This window comes from Crotalus tigris, unplaced genomic scaffold (genome assembly GCF_016545835.1).
Source record: "Crotalus tigris isolate CLP2741 ecotype Arizona unplaced genomic scaffold, ASM1654583v1 scf7180000020397.568083, whole genome shotgun sequence".
Lineage (NCBI taxonomy): Eukaryota > Metazoa > Chordata > Lepidosauria > Squamata > Viperidae > Crotalus > Crotalus tigris.
This window is the reverse complement of record NW_024098005.1, coordinates 41,844-64,718: the sequence shown is the minus strand read 5'-3', so window position 1 is coordinate 64,718 and position 22,875 is coordinate 41,844. Positions and strand designations below refer to the sequence as shown.

Below are 22,875 nucleotides of genomic sequence, written 5' to 3'. Positions count from 1 at the left end.
GATGTTACCAGCTTGAACAATGCCCAGATATTTGTAGTGATCTTCTTCGTCCAGACTCTTGATGTTATTTCCATAGAGCATCTTGATTTCTTCCGTTTTCACTATTTTTCCCCTGTAGATGGTGAGGGTGGCACATTTTCCAATCCAAACTCCTTTGCAATATCTTGGCTGTATATATGACCAGTGTTGAGAAGTGATTCTTTTTCAGATGGTGATTGTCCAAAGAGCTTCAGGTCATCTATGTAAAGCAAGTGGGAAAGTCTGGAAGGTGTTTTTGATGTTTGATAGCCATGGCCTGACTTTTTCAGTATTGCTGACAAAGGAATCCGTGCAATAACAAACAGTGGTGGTGATACAGTAGTGAGTTTCCTTGAAAGATCCTCTCTTAATATTAACTTCTACTATTATTATTTTAAACTAATGTGATAGATGTTTTCATACTTACTGGGATAGGCTAGATATGCATTTTATCATTCAGAAACATTGTATACAAGAAATAAGAACTGTTCAATTTCACCACTAGCCCCAATGTTTACAAGAAAGTCAAGGATTGTAATTTTCAAGTAAGAGAGAAAAACAGCACTATCTAGTTTATATATTATTTTTATTGATAATATTAATAAGGCCATAGAATGTATTTTCATTCTGTGAAAATACTACCACTTCATATTCAAAGGCCACGGAGTTTAATTGTATAAGTTTTATTATAAAACTTATGATAAAAGGTAAAGATGTAACATACATCACAGCTCAGTTTTGCAAAGTGAGTCACATTTCATTTTTATGCAAAAATCTCAGCATGATGATACAAAACAATACAGAAAAACAAGCATTAATAAAGAAAATTTAAACTATAGCAAGACAGCAAAATTGCTTGATGTCCGACTGATGAGGACTATCACATCCTTCACATCTTAATAATGACAATCTGCAGTTTAATAAGATAGGAATGGACATTATATTTCTGTAGCACACATTACTTAGAAATTCTGAACACAAAAAATACTTTTCTCAAGCGCTGCAAAATAACTGACAATGGAAGTTCACATATTTAGATAGCTGTGATGAAGATATACTTTCACAAGGACAAAACATATTGGCATATGTTGAACAATGCTGCTCTGTTGCTTTTACTTAGGAAAACGTCCGCGAAAAAGAAACTAAAAGTTCAGATCAAAATAACCCAGTTTTTATGCCTCTGTACTGGAATTTTATTCCAAACCACATTAAATGCAAACAAAATAATTCCATGTCTCTGGAACAGCTTCTTTTGCTTCTTGCAAGGCTTGTCTAGATGTATTATTTTAAAGAAAGAAACATGTTATTGTTGAAACTTCAGTACTGACTCCTTTTTCTGCACACTAATATCAATTGCAAAAGAAAGCTAGATGTACCAAATAACTTTTCTTCCCTCTCCCCTCCACCTCCTCAATTAAATGATTCCAAAAGAAAACCCTGGTTTGTGTTTATTTACTTGTTACCTAATAGATACAACATATATTCAAGAATGTTTGAAGCAGGAGGCTGAGATTTTTCTGAGAACTTATGAGACGTAGAAGAGCACAACAGGAGTCCTTCCCAAGAGGCGTAAAAAAAATAAAGAAAGAAAAAAAATGCACAGGCTATCCACTTTCTCTATTTTCTCCTCTCTTTGCTTCTTTCTCGGTGCTCCCTCTTGCCATATTCATCAGGGTGGCTCTCTTTACGCTTCCTTTGCTCTCTGCTTACCTCTGAACTGTGGCTTTTTACTTCCTTACTCTTGTCTCGTTCCTCACGGGGACTGTGCGCCCGCTGCCTTGAATCAGAGCTTTGCCTGCTCCTCTCCCCCTTGCTGTGGCTCCTGCTTGCGTGTCCGGGTCGTTCCGATTCTTTTCTCCCCTCTGAGTTTCCTTTTCTGCTTGTGGGATTTCTTTTGCTCTCACTGGAGCCCCATCTGTCGTTCTCCCAAGAAGGACCTTCTTTTAAAAGCCGAGACTTCTCTCTATCTTTGCCCTTGTTATCATGGCTGCTGGAGGGATCTTTGTAAAGTTTTTTCTTCCCCTTCTCATCAGAATCACTGCTGCTTGCTGAGGACTCGCTGGAGGATGTGGAAGAGGATCTGCTCTTATGTTTTCTGTCTTTATTTTTGCTTTTCCGCTTCTGCTGCTTTTTCTTCTTTTTGTCTTTCTTCTTCTTCTTCTTCTTCTTCTTCTCTAGGCGATCTAGCTTTCTTTGATTTTGGACACAGAAAAATTGAGCAGTGAAACAGGGTGATATAACAGTGCAATCCTTTTTTTTTTTTAAAAAAAGAATCAAACCCCAAACTTGCCTCTTTTACAATATCCTTGATATTGTATATCCTGATCTAATAAATATGTTCGTGATTTAAAAAAAAAAATAGAGCAAACTAAGGCACTAAAATGTTCAGATACCAACTATTATGGCTCCACTCCTATCACAGAAAAAAAAGCATGCTTTTATATCGTGACTGCTATAAAAGGAGAGCACTACAGGTGGTCCTCAGCTTGCAACAGTTCGTTTAGTGACAGTTCAATGTTACAACAGCACTGAAAAAAATGTGACGTATGATGGTTTTTCATAGTTGCAACCTTTCCAGCACCCCCATGACTGTATGCTCAAAATTCAAGTGCTTGGAAACTGGTTCATATTTATAACTTTTGCTGTGTCCCTTCTGAGAAGCAAAGCCAATGGGGAAGCCAGATTCACTTAACAACCAGGTTACTAACTTGTCAACTGCAGTGATTCACTTAACAGCTGTGGCAACAAAAGTTGTAACATGGGGCAAAACCCACTTAACGAATGTCTGACTTAAAAAATGAAATTTTGGGCTCAACTGCGGTTGTAAGTCAAGAGACTACCTGTATTATCTCAGTTTGACTAGGCCAGGGGTAGGCAACCTTGGCTCTTTTATGACTCGTGGACTTCAACTCCCAGAATTCCTGAGCCAACATGGCTCAGCTTGGAAACCTCTCCCTTTCCCCTCAGCATGGCTGGCTCAGGAATTCTGGGAGTTGAAGTCCACGAGTCATAAAAGAGCCAAGGTTGCCTAACCCTGGACTAAGCAATGTGTGAACTGAAACATGTTCGTCAACATGAGTTCCCAGCCAGATCTAGCAGCTACTGCTGTACCTGTAGGAAGCTCGTGAGAAAAACTACCACTAATACACTGGTGGAGGAAGCACTGCTTAGGGTGCCTCATTTCCCTCTCCCCGCAGAGGAGATAATCAAAGGGATACATGCATTCTGTCCTAGACATCACACTTACACTGGAGTGCATATATTTATTTATCATTTAAACCAGTGGTTCTCAACCTGTGGGTCGGGACCCCATTTGGGGTCAAACGACCATTTCACGGAGGTCGCCAAACAACGCAGTCCGCCATCTTTTTCCCCTTTTCCCTAGCTGTGCTACTCCCTTTTATTCTATTGGCTTTTGAAAGCCAATAGAATAGACTCTCTTGAATAGAGTCTAATTCTATTGGCTTTCAAAAGCCAATAGGAATTGTCCAGGCTGTTTCTGCCCTGCTGAGCCCGCCAAAAGTCCCATTCTGCACCAGTTGAGTAGTCCTCGACTTACGATCGGTTGAGTAGTCCTGGACTTACGACCGGTTGGGGGTCGCGGCATTAAAAAGGTTGAGAACCACTGATTTAAATCCTCAATTTATCTGATTCTGATTCACTAGGTACAAGGTATTTAATCAGAGTAGTACAAACATAAAATATAAAACAAATGGATCAATTAAGTACAAGCTCTACTTTCCTAAAAGCCAATTCTATCAACTACGGTAGAATAAGAATAGGTTAATGTTGGATCTAGTTAAGGACAAATGACACATTTCCCAATGTTATTTTTTGTTAAAAAAAAATAATCCATTATCTTTCAGCTGCACTATAGAATTACTCAATGTAATTTATGTCTTTTCTCATAACAAATTAGCATATAAAATAGTATTATAACGGGAACCGTTTAAGGATCATGCAATCGCATTCTGTAAATGCCAAGTATATAAAGATTCAAGAATGTGCTACAGTACTTACATAGCAAAGCAAGAGGAAGGGATTTCAGAACCCTAATAGCCCCCAGCTCTCAGCAAATCCCACTCAAATAAGCAGTGAATGATAATGGACTTAAAATCATGGGGAAGGATAAACAGCGATTAAATATTCTACACAATTATTCTAGAATAAATAAAATCAAAACTTTAACTTTGAAATAACCCTTGTTAGTAGCCTCTACATCCTCATGATATGATTACCTCAAAAGTTTTTGCTTTTGCTTAGTTGTCAAGGATTTCAGAAATTCTACTTCTGGGTCATCTTCTTCCTCACTTGCAACGTATTCCTAAAAAAAAAGAGATTGGGAAATATAGCTACAGAACATGGGCAAAAGGGACAGTATATACATTACAGAATATAAATAATACATTTTAAAAGATAGTTGAATAAAATATTGTTTTGAGGGGCAGAACATCTAATGCTGCAACAAAGAAAAGAGCACCAAGGTAACGCACAGGAATAGGATCAACTGGCTGGCTTAGTTAAGGGGGTTAGTTCCTTTCAGCCATATCTGTTCCCCCCCCTCTTTTTTAAATACCCTTTTATCCAGCTGGAGCAGTTCAAGGCTTAAGTGCATTAATCTGCAACCATCCTAATGTTACAGGTAGTCCTTGACTTAAAACCACAATTGAGCCCAACATTTCTGTCATCAAGCAAGACAGCTATTAAGTGAGTTTTGCCCCATTTTATGATTTTTTTTTTTTGCCAGAATCGTTAAGCAAATCATTGCAGTTGTTAAATTAGTAACAAAATGGTTAAGTGAATCTGGCTTCCCCATTGACTTTGCTTGTTAGAAAGTTGCAAAAGGGTGATTATATAACTCCGGGACACTGCAACCGTCACAAATATGGGTCAGTTGTCAAATATCTGAATTTCGATCACATGACTGTAAGAATGCCGCAACTGTCATACGTGTGAAAAATGTTCACAAATCACTTTTTTCAGTGCCATTGTAACTTTGAACAGTCATTATATGAACTGTTGTAAGTCAAGGACTATCTGTACGTTGTCCCCATGTGTAGTGTAGTTTAAAGGGAGCCTGGGACCCATAAGATGCTTTTTTTTTCAGAATTTCCAGCCTGAATAGCCAATTTGGAGGACATTAGAAAAACCATGTTCAAACAGTATCACCTGACGGTCCCATTTACAAGGAACTTATGCTGTGGAGCTCGTGTGAGACACTACAAGAAGGACACAAAGCATCTAGAAACTTGTATGAGGGGTCCCTGGTGCTCTTTGAGATTGTTTTCTTGCAGACGTTTCATTACCCAAACTAGGTAACATCATCAGTGCTATAAGGAGTGCAGTTTGCTGTCAGTTTGTATTCTAGAGGCCTGCCCTGTCAGTGTTGGTGGGGGAGGTCTGACAGATTCTTGGGCTGTTTACTGTTGGCTTCTTTGGCAATTTCTTGATTGGGGTCTTGTTTACTTGATTGTTGGTCTGATGTTAATCATGGAGTTAATCTATGCTGATTTAGGTGCTGATTGCTAGTGGAGAGGTGCTTGGGTCTTTTTGGCTGGTTGATTGTCTCTTTTGCTTAGTCTATAGATGTGTTAGTGTCTATGTGTCTGTTGATGGCAAATTTGCCAGAGTGCAGGTTTCTAGAAATCCCCTGGTGTTTTTGGACTAAGTTACTAGCACTGATGATGTTACCTAGTTTGGGTAATGAAACATCTGCAAGAAAACAACCAAGCTCAGAGAGCACCAAGGACCCTTTGTTCCAAGCTACAAATTTCTCCTTTATCTTGCTATTAAGATGCTCCATTTTATGAGAAAGGCTTCTGATTGATAAGTGCAGCATCGTGTTCTTCTGTCTGATGTCTGAAGGTGGTTTAACTATTCTGTAGGTGAGGTAAAATTCAAGAAGCAGGACAGTAACAAAAGAAATGTAGCAGCACAACTCCAGCTTTGGTGATATATTCCCCTCTCCGGTAAGCAGGAGTCTACCCTACATTTGTCAAGCTTCCCTTCTGGTAGCCATGCAGAGAGAAATGATACAATCTCTAGCAACACACAGGGTAGTATTCCGAATTGCACTGCCAAAGTATGGCATCCCCTGAACGGCACTGTCATTATTTTTCACCCAGGGGTAGAGTTAGATAAAGCAGCTACTATCATAAGCAAGTAAAGAAAAGTCAAAATCATTTTCTCTGGTAGATAATAAATCTCTACTAACCTGCAGGAGGCTTTTCATTTATTAAACTATGGATTGGACGAATTCTAGACTATCATACCAGCTAACAAAAAAGTGGGAAAACAGACAGTATTTTTAACAGACACAAAGGTTTCTCTACCTATCTGGCGTCCCTATGGTTATGCATATTACAAAAACATTAAGCAACAATTCACAACCAATCACATTTAGATTTGCACACATTTTCAGCTTACTGATAAAAAGATCATTACCTGGGATGGATCATTTGCGGTCAAGTTTCTCCCCAGTACATTTTGTTTCAGCGCGAACCCACTGTTTCTCATCTCCGCTATTAGCTCTGAGGGGTGCATTGATGGCCCTGTTCACCAAAATCACAGTTTGAATGTATCATTTATATCTCTCTACCTTCTTTGGACTACACAGTGGGAAATTCAGTGGAAGCTTTGTTAAGTAAAATCATAGCTAAATCAACGCAATAATCTTCTGCTGAGCAAATAATCAGATACGATTTTCTAAAACAGCAGTCTGGAGATTCAGAATAGAAAATAATTGCATTTTTCTTTAAGTGAAAGGGGGATTCTCTTCTTATGTAACTTTGTCACATTGAAAACAATATATTTATAGGTAACGTCTAGTTGTAAGCATTTGATACAAGTACATAAATTGAAGTACAACAAGCCAGCTTTCAAACTTAAAACATTTTCTGGCATCAAAAGTATGCATTAGAGAATCACGGTTTTTTTTTTAAAAAAAAAAAAACAACAAACCCTTCCCTATTACAATTTACCCTGGGCTCTGCTGTTCCTTTTCCAATTCAGGCAGGAACCAGAGTAGACAGTGTTTCTACAGCAGGCAGCTATAGGATTGGAAAGTCAAAAGAACCCTTGGCAATAGATAGATTCATTATTAAAAGTATGCAACATGTTTAATTTCTGCTCTAACCTTAACCCAATGAAATAATTCTATTTATGGTGTCAGACAAATTCATTTATCTTGTTAAGGGATCAAGATACTCCCAAAGAAGTATTGTTTTTGAGGGACTGCATCTAATCTCTATGTAGCAAATGTTGAAAAGATCAAGGGTGGGCGGTAACAAGGGGTGGTCTTCATCCTTGCACTCTCATATAATTTTTCCTAACATAGGATAAAACTGAGGTCAGCTTTTTGGGATTTCATGAACATCACCATGCTGAGTAGTTTTTGACAATGACGTGGTATGTTTTCTCAACTTTCCATTCTCATTCATAGCCTAGTGTTTCCTAATGGTGTTAATGTAGTTCAGTCTTGCTTAGTTTTTTCCAAAATTATTCAAAGTCAATCAGGTGTTGTTTACCACGATGCCTGAAAATCCAAATGGTTTTTAAAGCACCTTTTAAAACATAAAAACTAGATATGTTGTTTAAGTGTTAAAGATTTTAAAAAGCCTTAGTCTAGCATAAATCCTTGATGAAAATAATTTTAAAAATTTAAACAAGTTTTATATATGTACATAGTAGGCATTTTAAGATTGAATACTTTTGCTTTTAAAGTTTAGCTAGTGCTTTTAAGTTTATTTAAGGTGTACTCATGCTTTTAAGTTTATTTAAAGGTTTACGTATTTATGAAAGTGTTCAGAAATCATTTTGTTTGTTCTTATTACTGCCTCTGCTCCAAAACAATATACATTTGTCTTTTCCTTTAACTGAAGAGATTTCTACACACTGGCTTTATTTTCCTACATACTGTGCAGAGAAACTTTACTTTAATGAGATTAATGTTTTCTTAACCAACTTGCCTTATTTATCCTATAATTAGCACCCCAGACTCAATCTAAAGTGGTACCATTGCAAGTAGAAAAGCAATTCCTATATAAGAAATTCTGAATTTAATTTTTGTTTTAGTATACAAAATATTAAGTGTGCTACATTAAATTACAGCATGAAAGTTTGCTGAGAGTTAAGCATCTTCTTATGGCTTGGTTATTTCACAGCAAGTTATCAGACTGATCCCATTTTCTGGCTGTGAAGTTTTTAATTCACTGCACTATCACTGTACACAACTATAAGCTGTGGAAAAACTGACTGGGTTATAGTTAATCACCAGCTGAATCAACAGTGTGATGCCATTAGAAAACAAGATTAATACAAATTTTCATCCATATTAACAAAATCTCATTTTTCAAGCGATAAGAAGCAATGTCAGTTTATTACTCTTTCATTATTTGTTATGTTTATAATATACCTTTCCACCAGAAGATCAAGATTACAAGCAAATTATTTTCCTAATTATTTTAACCCTCAAATAAAGAACATTCCAAGAAGGATATGGCAGGTTCACGTTTTGATGGATGGTTAACTAGAATCAGACTCTTTCCATCCTAGCACTACAGTATTTTCTGATTCCACCACATTGGTTCTTCTCTGGACTTCTATCTGGAGTCTTGAGTGCCACCTCAAGAAAATGATAGACAAACTGAAACAGGCTTAGAAGATAGCCATGTTGGATGAACAAAAATACGAAAAACAATTTCTTGGGTTAAAAAATAAAGGAAAAATGGAGGAGGAAAAATGTTTGTGTGGAGGAAAACCCTGGCAAAAGTATGCAAGAACTATTAGCAGATTGTAAACTAGGTTTGAGGTCTGAGAAAGGAGAGAGTGTAAGAAAGAGACTCAAAATAAACTTGCCTTGATTCTGTTGGGCATAAAAGGAGGCAGAGGAAAGTCTAGCTGGCTTTCAGGTTTCTGTTATTATATTTCACAGCAAGATATTAGGGTTTCATTAGACTTTGTGGTGACCTCCTCTAAGGGAGGTCATTACATTTCTATTCAGAAATGCACTGAACCTTGCCTTTGGTTGTAAAATGGCATCAGATCCTCAGGACACTCTGCTGTTCACAGCACAACTTGTTGAAGTACTGTTACAATACAACAAACTGTGCAGCTGTAAAATTAACAATCCTGTACAGTGTCATGATATAATTAACAGAGCAACTGAGACAAGGTTCATCAACCAACAGCCCAAACAGAATTTCTTCACTCCTATGAACATTTGAAAGAAAAATTTGGAAGCCTGAGATCAATTTCACAACAATGTGAATTGTTTAGATCAGATGTGAATTGTTTAGATCAAATTCTGTAGAATTTCCTACAGATCACTCCAGGTTGGGGGGGGGTGGCTTTTGTTGTGGGTCTGCCAAAGGAAGGGGCAATTTAATGGTCTGTGCTTCTCAATGAGAGCAGTGATCCAGGCTGGATAATTATCAGAACTTTATGCCAAGATTTAAAGCTGTATCTGGTGATTCAGTTGAGACAAACCCCAGACTGAGAGTTCTAAAAGCTGAACACAGAGTTTGTGAGAACATATTGGATTTTCAATTATCTGCCAGAGAGATTGACCCGGTTTGAGAAGGACCTGATGAAATGAGAGATGAGTTAGTAAGTGAAGTTACACTAGGGTATTGGGAAGAGCTGTTCCAATATTGCATGTTAATTGAGGTGTGATTAGAAAAGGGAGGCATGGTGGAAGGTTTCATAGTAAGGGGAGGTTTTACAGCCTCTCTCTCTCTCTCTCTCTCTCTCTCTCTCTCTCTCTCTCTCCCCTCTCTCCCCTCCCTCCCTCTCTCTCTCTCTTACGCCCTACTGTTGCCTCTTTGGATGTCAGCACTGGAGAACCCATGCAAATAGGAGCAATAAAAACTTTCTTGTCCTCAGCATTAAAAGAGCAGAGAGACCTGTGCAAATGCAGAAGCCCCAGCCAAGACTTTATTAATTCCAACATCTGAATCAGCTGTGGAATTGAAGGCACAGAGTAAGCAATTGCCCAAACTGCTCCAACACCTAGCCTTTGGGAAATGTCATAGATGCCGCTCCCAAAATAACCACATCTTTCACATCAGATTAGAGTACAGCAACAACAGGGCTCGGATGAATGACTTCCAGAGAAAGCCCCCTCTTCTGTCAATGAACAGTGGCTTCAAAATAGCTATTTAAAACACTTCCCTTCTTTTACAGAATAAATACGGCTCTGCCATAAGCTGCAGGTGCAGGGGTAGTATTCAAAACATTTGGGTGCTCAGAAATTCTGGTGGCCAAGAAGGAGAGCAGATGTCAGAGACTATTTCATCTTGTCATATTTGTTGCTGGCAAAGACTTTCCCTGCCAAGCTGTCCTAGTGCCTCCTTGCGGTATCTGTTTCCTGACTTGGCCTATCTTGATGGGCTGATAATTTGTTTGGAGAAAACTTAGTGAGGGAGAGCATTACAAGATTTATCAAACAAAGAACAGCTGTTTGGCCAGATTTATTGTACATAAAGCATAGGAGGGAAAAATTGCAGAAATTTGGGATAAAATTCTTAATTATATGAGCAGTTTGACAGGAAAGCAAGGGAGCTTTCCTTTCTGGAGATCAGCAATGATCAGTCATTTATATTTATTGTGGATGCTATAATTCGGAGTATCTACAGAAATTATGATTCGAAGGTCCCCTTAAAACCTGTATTTCTGAGATTAATTGTGAATATTGCACTTAATACACTGGATTAGGATCTGGTTGGCTGGAGCCTAAAAGGAAAGAAATGGTCATCACCATAGCCTTCTGAAGGAAGACTATTCACCCTTTTTTAAAAAACCACATTAAAAATAAAAAAAGTCTTCATCCAGACAATTCAAATATATGTACCAAAAAATAGAATGTTTTGACTTGCTGTAGAATAACTTTGACCAATTTCTCTTATATTATATCATTTATTCTGGTTTTGCTAGCAAAAATTCAGAACCCTACTTTGGCTCTACTTACTACTTTGCTAAATATTTGTATATTTTTCAGAATTTTCACATTACTTTAAATGCTGAAAAATAACTTTTCTAGAATCATAGATAACAGAGTGAATAGGTAGCAGAGAGGGGAAAAAAATGAGTGTTTGCTATCATACAGGAAGGTAGAGAAAAGGTGTCCTAAAGATGCACAATAGCTCAGTATCATTTTGCGCTGAGATAGTGCCGCACACCCCATTTAAAGGCGAAGTTCTTAAAATGACTGATACCATTACTTTCCATTCTAGTTCTCCAATAAGGGTGGTTGCTCTAGTCCAGGGGTAGGCAACCTTGGCTCTTTTATGACTCGTGGACTTCAACTCCCAGAATTCCTGAGCCAGCCATGCTGAGGGGAAAGGGAGAGGTTTCCATGCTGAGCCATGCTGGCTCAGGAATTCTGGGAATTGAAGTCCACGAGTCATAAAAGAGCCAAGGTTGCCTACCCCTGCTCTAGTCCTTGTATAAACATCAATGTGTGCCTCCAAATTTCTCTGATCTCCAGCTCCTATCAGCCTACCCAGCAAAATGAAAAATATTACAATCCAATGCAGGGGTACATTCTTATTTTAATTATTCCTGCTATTGAATGTATTATAGCAAGAAGAACTGGAGTAAAAGCTTCACTCGGGATAGGTGTGTACATCTGGTAAAGAAGCTGCTAGAAATAGTAAATTCTACTTAATTGTGCCCATGTAATGTAAAACTAAGACTAAACTAAGTGTTATGGCAAATTTTAAGACAACCGCAAAACTAATGCCTCCACCCCCATGAGAAACAACATGGCATCACTTATTTTCAAATAGAGAAAGAGATGCTTTGGATGATCAGCATCTGATCTGCAATGACAGTTTAACTTCTGAAAGAAGCTGTATTCCTGTCATGATTTGGCAACAATAATAACTAACAGATACCAATAGTTCATTAGAAAGCAAATGTTTGCTTTCAGTGAGGAAACTCTTTGCTTAACTGCTCACACATCATGCCAAGCAATTCATGTAGAAAAGTAGAGCAAAAAGTTTTGCCTTTTTTATTAGGAACCCTAAAAGTTAATATCAGTATTTTTTTTTTAAAAAAAAAACCAAACAGCTTAGGATAAAACAGCATTTTGATTGCCTAATTTAACTTTGTAAAGGGATGTAGTAAATCTTATAGTGGGTCTCGGTAAACTGCACAGCTGGAACATTTTCTCACTACCATGGTTTCCAATGATCAAAGTAAGTTACTTTATATGTCGAACTAAGATTTCATAATGGAAATAAATGCATCATCGGGGGGAGTACAGTTGTCATGAAATAATTACAGTCCTGGGAGATTACAGCCAAGGCTGTACCCCAGGGGTGTGATTATCCCATGAAAACCACATCCAGTGAAATTGCCTTATTGCAAAAATAATCTCCATTCACCAGCAAGATATATTATTCAATAGGAGACTTTTGAAAGTGGAAAGATTATATTTTTAAAAGTCTGAATTGACAAATAGAGTAGCATTACAGTTGAGGAAATAAGAAGAAAAGTCATATCCCAATAGAGCAGGGGTGTCAAACTCAATTTCATTGAGGGCCGCATCAGCATTGCAGTTGCCCTCGGGGTGTGTGTGTGTGTGACCAGGGTGGGTGCGACCTACTGGGTGGGTGTGGACAGAGTGGGTGTGGCCTATTGGGCGGGCGTGGCCAGCTCTACATTGTTCGTGTCAAGGGTGCCTATGGGGGCCTGGGCAGGAGTGGGACAGATCTGAGGGTCTCTGGCAGAAGGGGGTGGGACCAGGGCAAGTGCCAAGGCATGGTCCACTGGAGGAACCTCACTGTTCCTCTCAGGCCATGCAGGGGGGGGGGGGCTGGATGGTAGTGCGAGCTGCCCAGAGCCCTGGGCAGCAGAGATCAAACGCCCACCCTGGCCCTCGAGCACTTGCGGCACCAAGCCCAGCCCCATTTCCCCAAGGGGGCACCCAGCTGCACTTATCTCCTCCTCAAGGCTGCTGCTGCTGTGCTTGGTCTCCTTACCCAGGTTGCACATGATGGGTACGAGGGCAAAGTCAGAGGGAGGCCCATTCCCTCTCCATGGGAGGAGACCCAGCTTTGTATCCAAAGCTTCCTTAGCAATAGGATGAGAGACCCCAGGATAGGCAGGAGGAGGGGGCAAGGGGATGGTGAAAAGGGCAGCAGGGCAGAACTAAGGCAGGACTTCCCTCAGACCCTCCCTCTCCTTCTTTCCTTCCTAAGTACAGGTGAGAAAATATTTGAGATGAGGGAGGGAGAAAAATAGACAAGAAACGCAGCTCAGCATGCACCCAGCAGCAGTTCCTCGCTGTTTCCAGCCGGCCTTGTGGAGCTAGGACTGAATGCGTTTCAGCACAGATGGCCATCACAAAATTGTACATTGGCTCCTGGCTGGCCTGGGCCAGGGTCAAGGCAGCGGAGACCGTTCCCTCACTGTTTTCAGGATGGCTTCGCGGGCCACATGAAACCACTTCGCGGGCCGCATCTGGCCCCCGGGCCTTGTGTTTGACATGTCTACAATAGAGTATTATTTCTTTTGGTTACTTGGTATGGAGCCGTTTTGCTTTTAACGACTACTTTTAAAGAGTTCTCATTATTTCCTTACAGATATTTTTTCAATATTTGGGTGTAATCATCCTGAAATCACTCTATCTGAAACACTACCATGGAATCAGTTACCTGTTTGTAGGTGGGATACGAACATGAATTACAATTTGGTGGTTCTAATATTCATAGAGAACTCCATGCAAACCCTGAGCACTGGAATGCTGACTGAATCACAGTGGCTGGAAAATTCATTAGCACACAAAAAGACTTTCTCTTTATCTAAGATACCTAAAAGCATTTACAGAAGACCTTCAGTTTGAATCCTGCAAAGTTAAACACCCAGTTGTTGCTGAACTCAATAAAATATAAATATAACTCAACATTATTTGATAAATTGACTGAAATACATTTTAAACACCTACCTGCGCCATCACTGGAAACAGAGCTTGCGTTAATTCCAGAAAGGCCAAATAAAGGACATTCTCGGTCTGTGTTTACGTGGCCCCACTTGTGACATTTAATGCACCTCACATTCCTCACCTGAAAATGATTCATATAAACTTAATTTCACATTTCAATACTATGTTTTATCCCATTATATCCAAAGCAAAGTTTTCATAATACAAACCTAATGTAATTTATTGTAAGCTACAGAATACATGAAATCCATCCTAAATAGAAGGAAGGCAATGCATAAAACTTGCCTGGATGCCAAATGGCTGGTCTCTAATGTTCATGTCATCCTTAGCATACCTGTTAAATACAAAAAAGATGCATACTTATATTATTTATGCATTAAAAAGAATTACAATTACTAGTTACTGGGGATTCAAACAAGATACAGCCTATGGTAAAGATGGCAAACCTTTTAGAAACGGAGTGCCCAAACTGCAACCCAAAACCCACTTAAGTATTGTCGGGTGCCGAGTGGGCATGGCCCATTGGGTGGGTGTGGCCCATTGGGTGGGCGTGGCCCATTGGGTGGGTGTGGTAAAGGCAGACTGGGTGGGACTAAAAAGTTCAATCAATCAATTCCAACTTTGCGAGATCTTTTTTTTCCCCCCAAGAAGTTGAAATTGATTGATTGATTGAACCTTTTTTTTTTTTGCACATGGCGGCGGACACCTAAAGCGAAAAGGTTTTATGAAACCCAGCTGAAGGCCTAGGACTGGGGCGATGGCGCGCGTGCCCACAGAGAGGGCTCTGAGTGCCACCTGTGGCACGCGTGCCATAGGTTCGCCACCATGGGTCTATGGCTTCAGTTGTTAAAGATGTAGAAACCACAGCATCAAAATGTTTCCGAATTCCAATGTATTCACATTTATCCAAAAAGCATCTAGATATGGAGTTGGTTCTTCCTGACATCAAGAAAGGCTCAATAAAAAGGGAAATCTCCACTTATAGTTTGTTTAACATCATTTCTAAATAAGACCCCCAGATTGCTGCTCCCTGGGGAAGCCTAAATTAGATGGCAAGAACAAACTTTTACCTACCCTTTGGAAGATCTGTTCTCACCCTTTTTTAGTTCAAGCTGCCCCATTCACCAAGTCAAGGCTCGTGGATTTTTAGTGATCTAAAATGGTGCTGCTTTCATCATTTTTAGGTGCTTTCCTGCTCTACTTATTATTATTGCTGTTTTAATAGACTACCATTGCTTCTTAGTTTTTTTATTGTTCTATTTTATGTGTCTCTTGCCTCTGCTCTTTGCGGTTAAGCTGTTTCAGTTTTAATGCAAATTTAAGTTGTATAAGACTTGAATATTCTTCAGTTTGGAGTGCTGCAGTATTTTTCTTTTCAACAGAAAAATAATAGGCTGACATTCTGAATCAATATATACACAGAAAAAGTATTAGCACAATGGTTTCCTTGGATTTCATTGTTCTCTCCATCTCCTGGGCAGATTCAGAAGAGGGAAAGTTTTATAAATATGGAACTTTGTTATACTTTTTGAATCTTTTGAATTATTATATGTCTGCTGGTGGAGTGAACCTCTTGCAAATAGCTCTGGTCTCTCTCTTGCTAGGCTTCATCTCCTACTGAATCTGCTTCAGAAGGCTGAGATGTGTTCTGAGGCAGATTTGGGAACTCCAGACAGGCAGCAAAGAGCAAGAGAAACTATGTAACATGAAGTCCTGGAGTAAAATACTAGATATCATGTGAAAGTAGCATGATATGAATATGCACTTTACAGCATTTGGTCAATAATATTCTTAGGTAATTTTTTGCCTTTCTTTCACTTATTAATATTTTATTCTAAGATCTGATATAGTAATTCATGTATTCAGCTAATCTATTTCTGTGGAAAAAGGTATTGCCTATAGAAAAGGCAGTGCCTCTGTTTATTTTGTAAAATATACAGCTTGAGACAACAGTCTTCTTCCTTAAAGAACACATATATGTAAACAGCTCTCAGAATACATTAGTCAAAGTATGAAGCAATAAGTCTTACTTTTCACGTGGAGCTACCTTCTGCCATTCAAATTTGTATTCAGTTTCTCCCTCTTGCTAGACAACAATACATAAAATCAAGCTGTTATTTATATACACACTGAGATTTTGAAATATGAGAAAACATGAGAAATTAAACATCAAAATTACCTCTTTAGTTTCTTGTTTGATGATCATGATGAAATGGTAGGGAATAGGATAAGGCAGACCATTAGATGAGTAGGCAATCGGGATATCAAAAACATTCAGATCATGCAATTCACAGACCTCTGAAAAACACCTTATTTTATAAAGTTTGTCTACTAAAATTTAGTATTTCCTTTTTAATTATGCATAACCAAATGTGTGAGTTATAGATTTATGATAAAGACTGCAGCTTTATGTAATCATACTCAAGAAATTCACCACATGTAGACTTACTCTTCAGTAATCTGATACTTATTTCAGGATTTCTTTTACAAAACCAAATATACTGTATAAGAACAAGAATATTTAATCCACTATTGCACAATCAATCTGCAAGGGTTAAAGTCTAAATCAGAAGAAAAAATTCAGCTCTTTGCCTAAAATGATTCAAAGACTGGAATCTTCTAGCATATTTGACAAGAACACAGGATCCTCTCCAACTTCCTATATAGCATCTATAGACTTTTTTTGCCATACGGGAAATTAAACATTTCCCATCTCAGTGTAAGGAGTCTTTCTTAGAGGCTCTTACTCTGATTAGAGACTTTGACTACATCTGCATGACATGTTTAACAATCAGATGGATAATAAGTTCTATCTGGGTCCCAAGTATGCCCACTACCACTTTTCCAGCAGTGCTTGTCAGTGGGCTGTTAACCATTCCTCCCAAATGAACACCTCATTTGAATACAAGATGTACACTGCTTCCAACTATGGCAAATTGCAGAAGGTACTATTACTGCATTTTGTGGCAGACTGTTCCTAATTTTAAATCGCTTTACTGCAGCTGCTTGTGGGAGGATAGTTACACATGGAACATTAGCAGGGGTGTAAGAATGAATATGAACTTCATTGATTAGAGGAGCAATTGCCAGTTCATAAATTTGCTTTCAATTCTAGAAGCGATAAGATGCTCTGCACATCACTATGTTTTGATTCAGTTTACAAGAAACAAACAAAATAGCATATGAATTCACGTGCACTACAACACAGGATCTGGCTTCTGAAACCAACAATTATGGGCATCACTGCAAACTTTTTCTTTTACTAATACTGTTGGCTATAGTTTCTAATGGTCTCCCTTAAGGTCTGGAATATCATCTATTATAAAAAAAAAAAGCTGTTTTTTACCCAGTCAAATCATGGAATAGTGGAAGATTGCTATTCCACACTCTTCAAACTGACACCACCCTGATGTGTTGTATTTCAACTCCCTAAAGCCCTGGCCAGAATGGAAATTGAAGCCCAACATATCTGGATTACATCAGATGGGGTCAGATCTTCACATGTGAAAGACATTTGGTCTTACCCAACTGCAACAGTTCCCTTGTGTTTGAGAGAGTGATCTTTCTCACCCATATCTGGGTACACCCAGAATTGAAATTTTCTGCTAGGAAAATATTTATTCCTCCAGGTGTTAACTGTAATTCTCTAATACTTTTAAGTTATAATTAAAAAGGGGGGGAAAAGATAATGATGAACACAGGTGTAAAAAGAATCTGCAGGAAAAGTTTGTCACAATTAAAACCAAATGATCAAGAACCCTTGATGAGTGTTATAGTTTCCATACAATTGTTGGTAAATATTGTGTTAGTTACTAAACAACTAAAATTACCTTTCTTTGCTCCAGGTGGCGCTTCATACATAAAATTTAGACCATTCTTGACACGTTCATCTCCCATAAGCAATCTTTATAAACATATAATAAAGTTATGATATATTGCAAGAAATATATATTGATTTAAAATATATTTTAAAATAAAGGTAGCATGTTTCCACAATAAGACATAGCTCATTTTTTTTTACTAGTAGACACTTTAAATATCTGCAGTACATAATAATAATTCTGGATTAAGCAATAATTACTTTTTAAACACGGGAAATTCAGCCCAAAATGTATTCCTAGACTCAACTTTAATTCCAAACATTTTAGCTCAGTGGTTCTCAACCTTTCTAATGCCACGACCCCATAATACAGTTCCCCATGTTGTGGTGACCCCCAACCACTTATACATCACCGGGTGCCAGGGGCATGGCCAAAGAAAAGGGGGGAAAAATGGCGGACAGCCTTGTTTGGCGACCCCCGTGAAATGGTCATTCGACCCCAAATGGGGTCCCGACCCACAGGTTGAGAACCATTGTTTTAGCTTGTCATGTACATTTCTAATGCACTAATGGAGCTGAGAACATTTTTCCAAAAAAAAAAAAAAAAGAATCCACATTTTGAAGGCAATTCTTAAAAAACTGTTATTCTCTGACCTTTCAATCTGAGCATTGCATGTGATCTGAGACTAAATCCCTAGGAAGTGAGACAAAGGAAGATTTGCAGACTGTATAAAGTAGAAATTGCTTCATAGCACTGCTTCAATGACCCAATGACCTATTCTATGGAACAGCATCTTCCATGGGATCTGGATGGCCCTCACCTTCCACAAAGCCGTAAAGACCTGGCTTTTCCCTTCAGTTCTGGAGCTGGGATGTCATATGAACCCAGCTGATTTTTCTGCCTGTCACTGATTGCATGATGGAACACACTGTTTTAGATCTTGGGTACATTATATCTGATTATTGGTTATAATTATTTTCAACCATATTGGTTATTTTGGAGTTTTTATTGTTTGTTACCCAGAGTCCCATTTTTGAGCTGAATGGCCATATACATTGATTAGATCAGTGGTTCTCAACCTTTCTAATGCCATGACCCCATAATACAGTTCCCCATGTTGTGGTGACCCCCAACCACTTATACATCACCGGGTGCCAGGGGCGTGGCCAAAGAAAAGGGGGAAAAAATGGCGGACAGCCTTGTTTGGTGACCCCCGTGAAATGGTCATTCGACCCCAAATGGGGTCCCGACCCACAGGTTGAGAACCACTGGATTAGATAAACAACATCTTTCTCAGAGATGTTTATAGCAAATAAAATATTTCAATCATATATTGAAACAATATAAAACAAACATGTATAATAAAGATAACAACTAATAGAGTCACAAATTTAGAGGGTTATGCTTTGATTATGGATTTTTATCACCCAAGTGTAAAATAATGAGCCACATCTCACCTGTTATCATAAGATTCTTGTTCTTTAAGATATTGCTGCATTAATTCTTCTTGTTTCTTTCTATCATAAGATATTTTCTGTTCTGCCATCCATACCTAGTTAGAATAAATTGATTTAAGTATCATTCTTGAAAAAATCCCTCCTTTCTCTTTCTGAAATTTCATATTGCACTCACACTGCTGTAAAATTCTGTAACTTTAATTATCACCAAAAAACCCCAAACCATCCAGGTGTTCTTGAAAGACTCCAGTAAGAAATGATGGGCCTTTTAACAGAAATATTTAATACAGAAGTTAGCTTTCTTATTAGAAATTGAAAATGAACTCCAGCTCACTATGTTCTGTGGGACTACTATCACTATGATCCACGGAACATACCATAATAGTTTGTCTCTTATGGATACTAAGATCTCTGTAAAGGTCGATAACCTTGGCTATGCTGGCTCAGGAATTCTGGGAGTTGAAGTCCACGAGTCATAAAAGAGCCAAGGTTGCCTACCCCTGATCTAGAGACAATTTGACAAAAGAAGCAAAACATGTGTAAAATGACAAGCTATGCAACTGAGCCTCTGTGGCACTCTTTTGCTTGAGGGTTGGTAGGAAAACACCCCTAAAGGTAGCTGAACCAACGAATTTGTTCATCAATCTCTTGGAAGAAAAAGACATTTGAAGTGAACCAATTAAGCTGCATTAATATAATATACTGAATGACAAACCTGGCAATTATACTTAGTTTATGGTTTAGTATGTCATCTTTCTGTTGTTTTTGTTTTGTGGCTTTGGGTCAGTTTTTTACTCCTGGCAACTGACTGGGCTAGTCCCTGTGGTTTTTTTGGCAGTGTTTTCTGAAATGATTTGCAACTCCCTGCTTCCTAGGAATGAGTGTGTGACTGGCCCAACATCACCCAGATGCCTTTGTGCCTCAGGTGAGACTAAAACTCATAGTCTCGCAGTTTCTACTATAGCCTAATGCCTTAACTACTACACCAAATTGGCACTATATGACACACAAAGTGTCATATACATCCAGAAAATTGGATTGATAAATCATAGTGAGAACCCAGCCTAAGCATCAGTCTCCATTAATATTTTGTAGATATCTTTGTAGATAGCACACTACACCTTCAAACCTGACCATCAGTATAAATGTATGTTCTCTACAATTTATTTACTTTATTTTACTTTATTTATAAATAACGCAAAGCGGCAAACTTATGTAATGTTCCTTTATCCTCCTATTGTTCCCCAAACAGCGATACTGTGAAATGGTTTGGGCTCAAAAAGAGTAAGTAATTGGCCCAAAGTCACCCAGCTAGCTTTCATGACTAAGGGGAGAATTAGAACTCCTAGCCTCCCAGTTTCTATTTTGATGCCTTAACCCAGTGGTTCTCAACCTGTGGGTCGGGACCCCATTTGGGGTCAAACGACCATTTCACGGGGGTCGCCAAACAACGCAGTCCGCCATTTTTCCCCCTTTTCCTTAGCTGTGCTACTCCCTTTTATTCTATTGGCTTTTGAAAGCCAATAGAATAGACTCTCTTGAATAGAGTCTAATTTTATTGGCTTTCAAAAGCCAAGAGGAATTGTCCAGGCTGTCTCTGCCCTGCTGCGCCCACCAAAAGTCCCATTCTGCAAACGGTGCTGCACCAATTGAGTAGTCCTCGACTTACGACCGGTTGAGTAGTCCTCGACTTACGACTGGTTGGGGGGTCGCGGCATTAAACAGGTTGAGAACCACTGCCTTAACCTCTAGACACAACTAGCTCTATGCCAGTGATAGATAACCTGAAATACTTCAAGTGATTTTTTACTTTAATTCTCCTCAGCTCAGGCCAGCATGGCTGTCAAGGATCTATGGGAGTGGTACTTCAAAGTATCGGGAAGTTTTCCTGATTGAGCTTTAATGATGTCTGGGGATCCATTTGATAATTTCTCCTCCTACACCCTTCCATTGCAAATTCCTTCATTCCACTTTATTTCTGCCCCATCTTTATTCTTAATCATATAAAACAACATGTTATAGCTGCAAATTTACAGTCTAGTAACCGGCACCTGTTTTAAATTCAATAGGATACACTGTGGAAAAGAAGGGCCTAAGACAGTGATGGCGAACCTTTTAGAGACTGAGTGCCCAAACTGCAACCCAAAACCCACTTATGCATCATCGAGTGCCGGGTAGGTGTGGCCCATTGGGTGGGCAGGGCTGTCGTGGTAACGGCAGACTGGGTAGGACTAAAAAGTTCAATCAATCAATTCCAACTTTGCAAGATCTTTTTTTTTCCCGCGAGTTTAAATTGACTGATTGAACCTTTTTTTTTTGCACATGGCGGCAGAGGCCTAAAGCGAAACCCAGCTGAAGGCCTAGGACTGGGGCGATGGCACACGTGCCCACAGACAGGGCTCTGAGTGCCGCCTCTGGCACTCGTGCCATAGATTCACCACCACTGGCCTAAGACATTATAGTATAAAAGGGGCACCCTGTCCCACTCTTTTGTTAAAATGTGTAATGAGGACTCATAATGGAAACAACGAATTCTGGTCTCTACCAGGGCAATTATGTCCAAGGAAAGCAAAGCAAAGCAGAGGCAGGAAAAGAGAGGGGGTACATTGGCAATATGTTGGATTTTATTGATTTACTTTGGAGGACAGAAGGGGATTTTTTTTGTGCCCAGGATGTATATTCAGATGAAAGACCTCCCCCCCACCCCTCACCCCGGGAGGAAAGAAGAGTAGACAAGGAGAACTTCTGAAAGATCCTTTAAACTGACTAATCCAGGGTTAGGCAACCTTGGCTCTTTTATAACTCTGGATTTCAACTCCCAGAATTCCTGAGCCAGCCTGGGAGTTGAAGTCTACAAGTCATAAAAGAGCCAAGGTTGCCTACCCCTGGTCTAATCAATACAGATAGTCCTCAACTTACAACCACAACTGAGTGCAACATTTCTGTTGCTAAGTGAGACATTTGTTAAGTGAGTTTTGCCCCAATTTACGACTTTTCTTGCCACTGTTGTTAAGTGAATCATTGCCACATAACCCAGCTGTTTGTTACGTGAATCTGGCTTCCCCATAGTTTTTACTGGTCAGAAGGTCGCAAAAGGTGTTCACATGATCCGGGGACACTGCAATCACTATAAACAAACGAACCAGTTGCAAAGCATCCAAATTTTGGTCACGCAGTGACCACCGAAATGCAGGCAAAGGTCGTAAGTCTGAAAAAGGGTCACGGGTCACTTTTTTTGCAGTGACGTTGTAACATCGAACAGTCACTAAATGAACTGCTGTAAGCCGAGGACTATAAACATCTCTGATTCGGGCCTCCACGTCGACGGGTGGCAGGGAGGGAAGGGGAGCTTCTCTCCGGCTTTCCTCCGGGAAATGGCCCCGACCGACGGCAGCTCACCTTTTTAATATTGGACTTGGAGGCCGGGTGAAAGTCCTTCTTGCACATGAAGTTGGCGAATGACTTCCCCATGGTGACGAGGAAGCGGCGGCGGCAGTGCCGGCCGCGGGGTCGGAGAAAGAGCTGCAGCGGCGGCTCTTTTTTACGTCGCGACGGTTCCTGCGGCCTTCCTCCGCGCAACTTCTGTTTACTTCACCCGGGCTAGCTCCGGCTTTGACCCGGAGCTTCCGGGGCG

General features: G+C 39.4%; 1 protein-coding gene across 2 annotated transcripts; it reads right to left on the bottom strand.

Annotated features, from left to right (window-relative positions):
• Positions 1 to 585: 585 nt before the first annotated feature.
• CIR1 (corepressor interacting with RBPJ, CIR1) lies at positions 586 to 22,852 on the bottom strand. Of its 2 annotated transcripts, none has more exons than XM_039366812.1 (10): positions 22,641 to 22,852; positions 19,242 to 19,336; positions 17,794 to 17,867; positions 16,143 to 16,261; positions 15,994 to 16,049; positions 14,249 to 14,297; positions 13,967 to 14,084; positions 6,463 to 6,569; positions 4,257 to 4,342; positions 586 to 2,209 (listed from the first exon to the last, which is right to left on the bottom strand). In XM_039366812.1, exons 1-10 carry the CDS (start codon positions 22,710 to 22,712, stop codon positions 1,636 to 1,638), a joined length of 1,350 nt encoding a protein of 449 aa, XP_039222746.1. In that variant the 5' UTR covers positions 22,713 to 22,852; the 3' UTR covers positions 586 to 1,635. The 2 variants fall into 2 exon arrangements, with proteins under 2 accessions (XP_039222746.1, XP_039222747.1); XM_039366813.1 differs by having other exon boundaries at positions 16,143 to 16,153.
• Between the last annotated feature and the right edge of the window lie 23 nt (positions 22,853 to 22,875).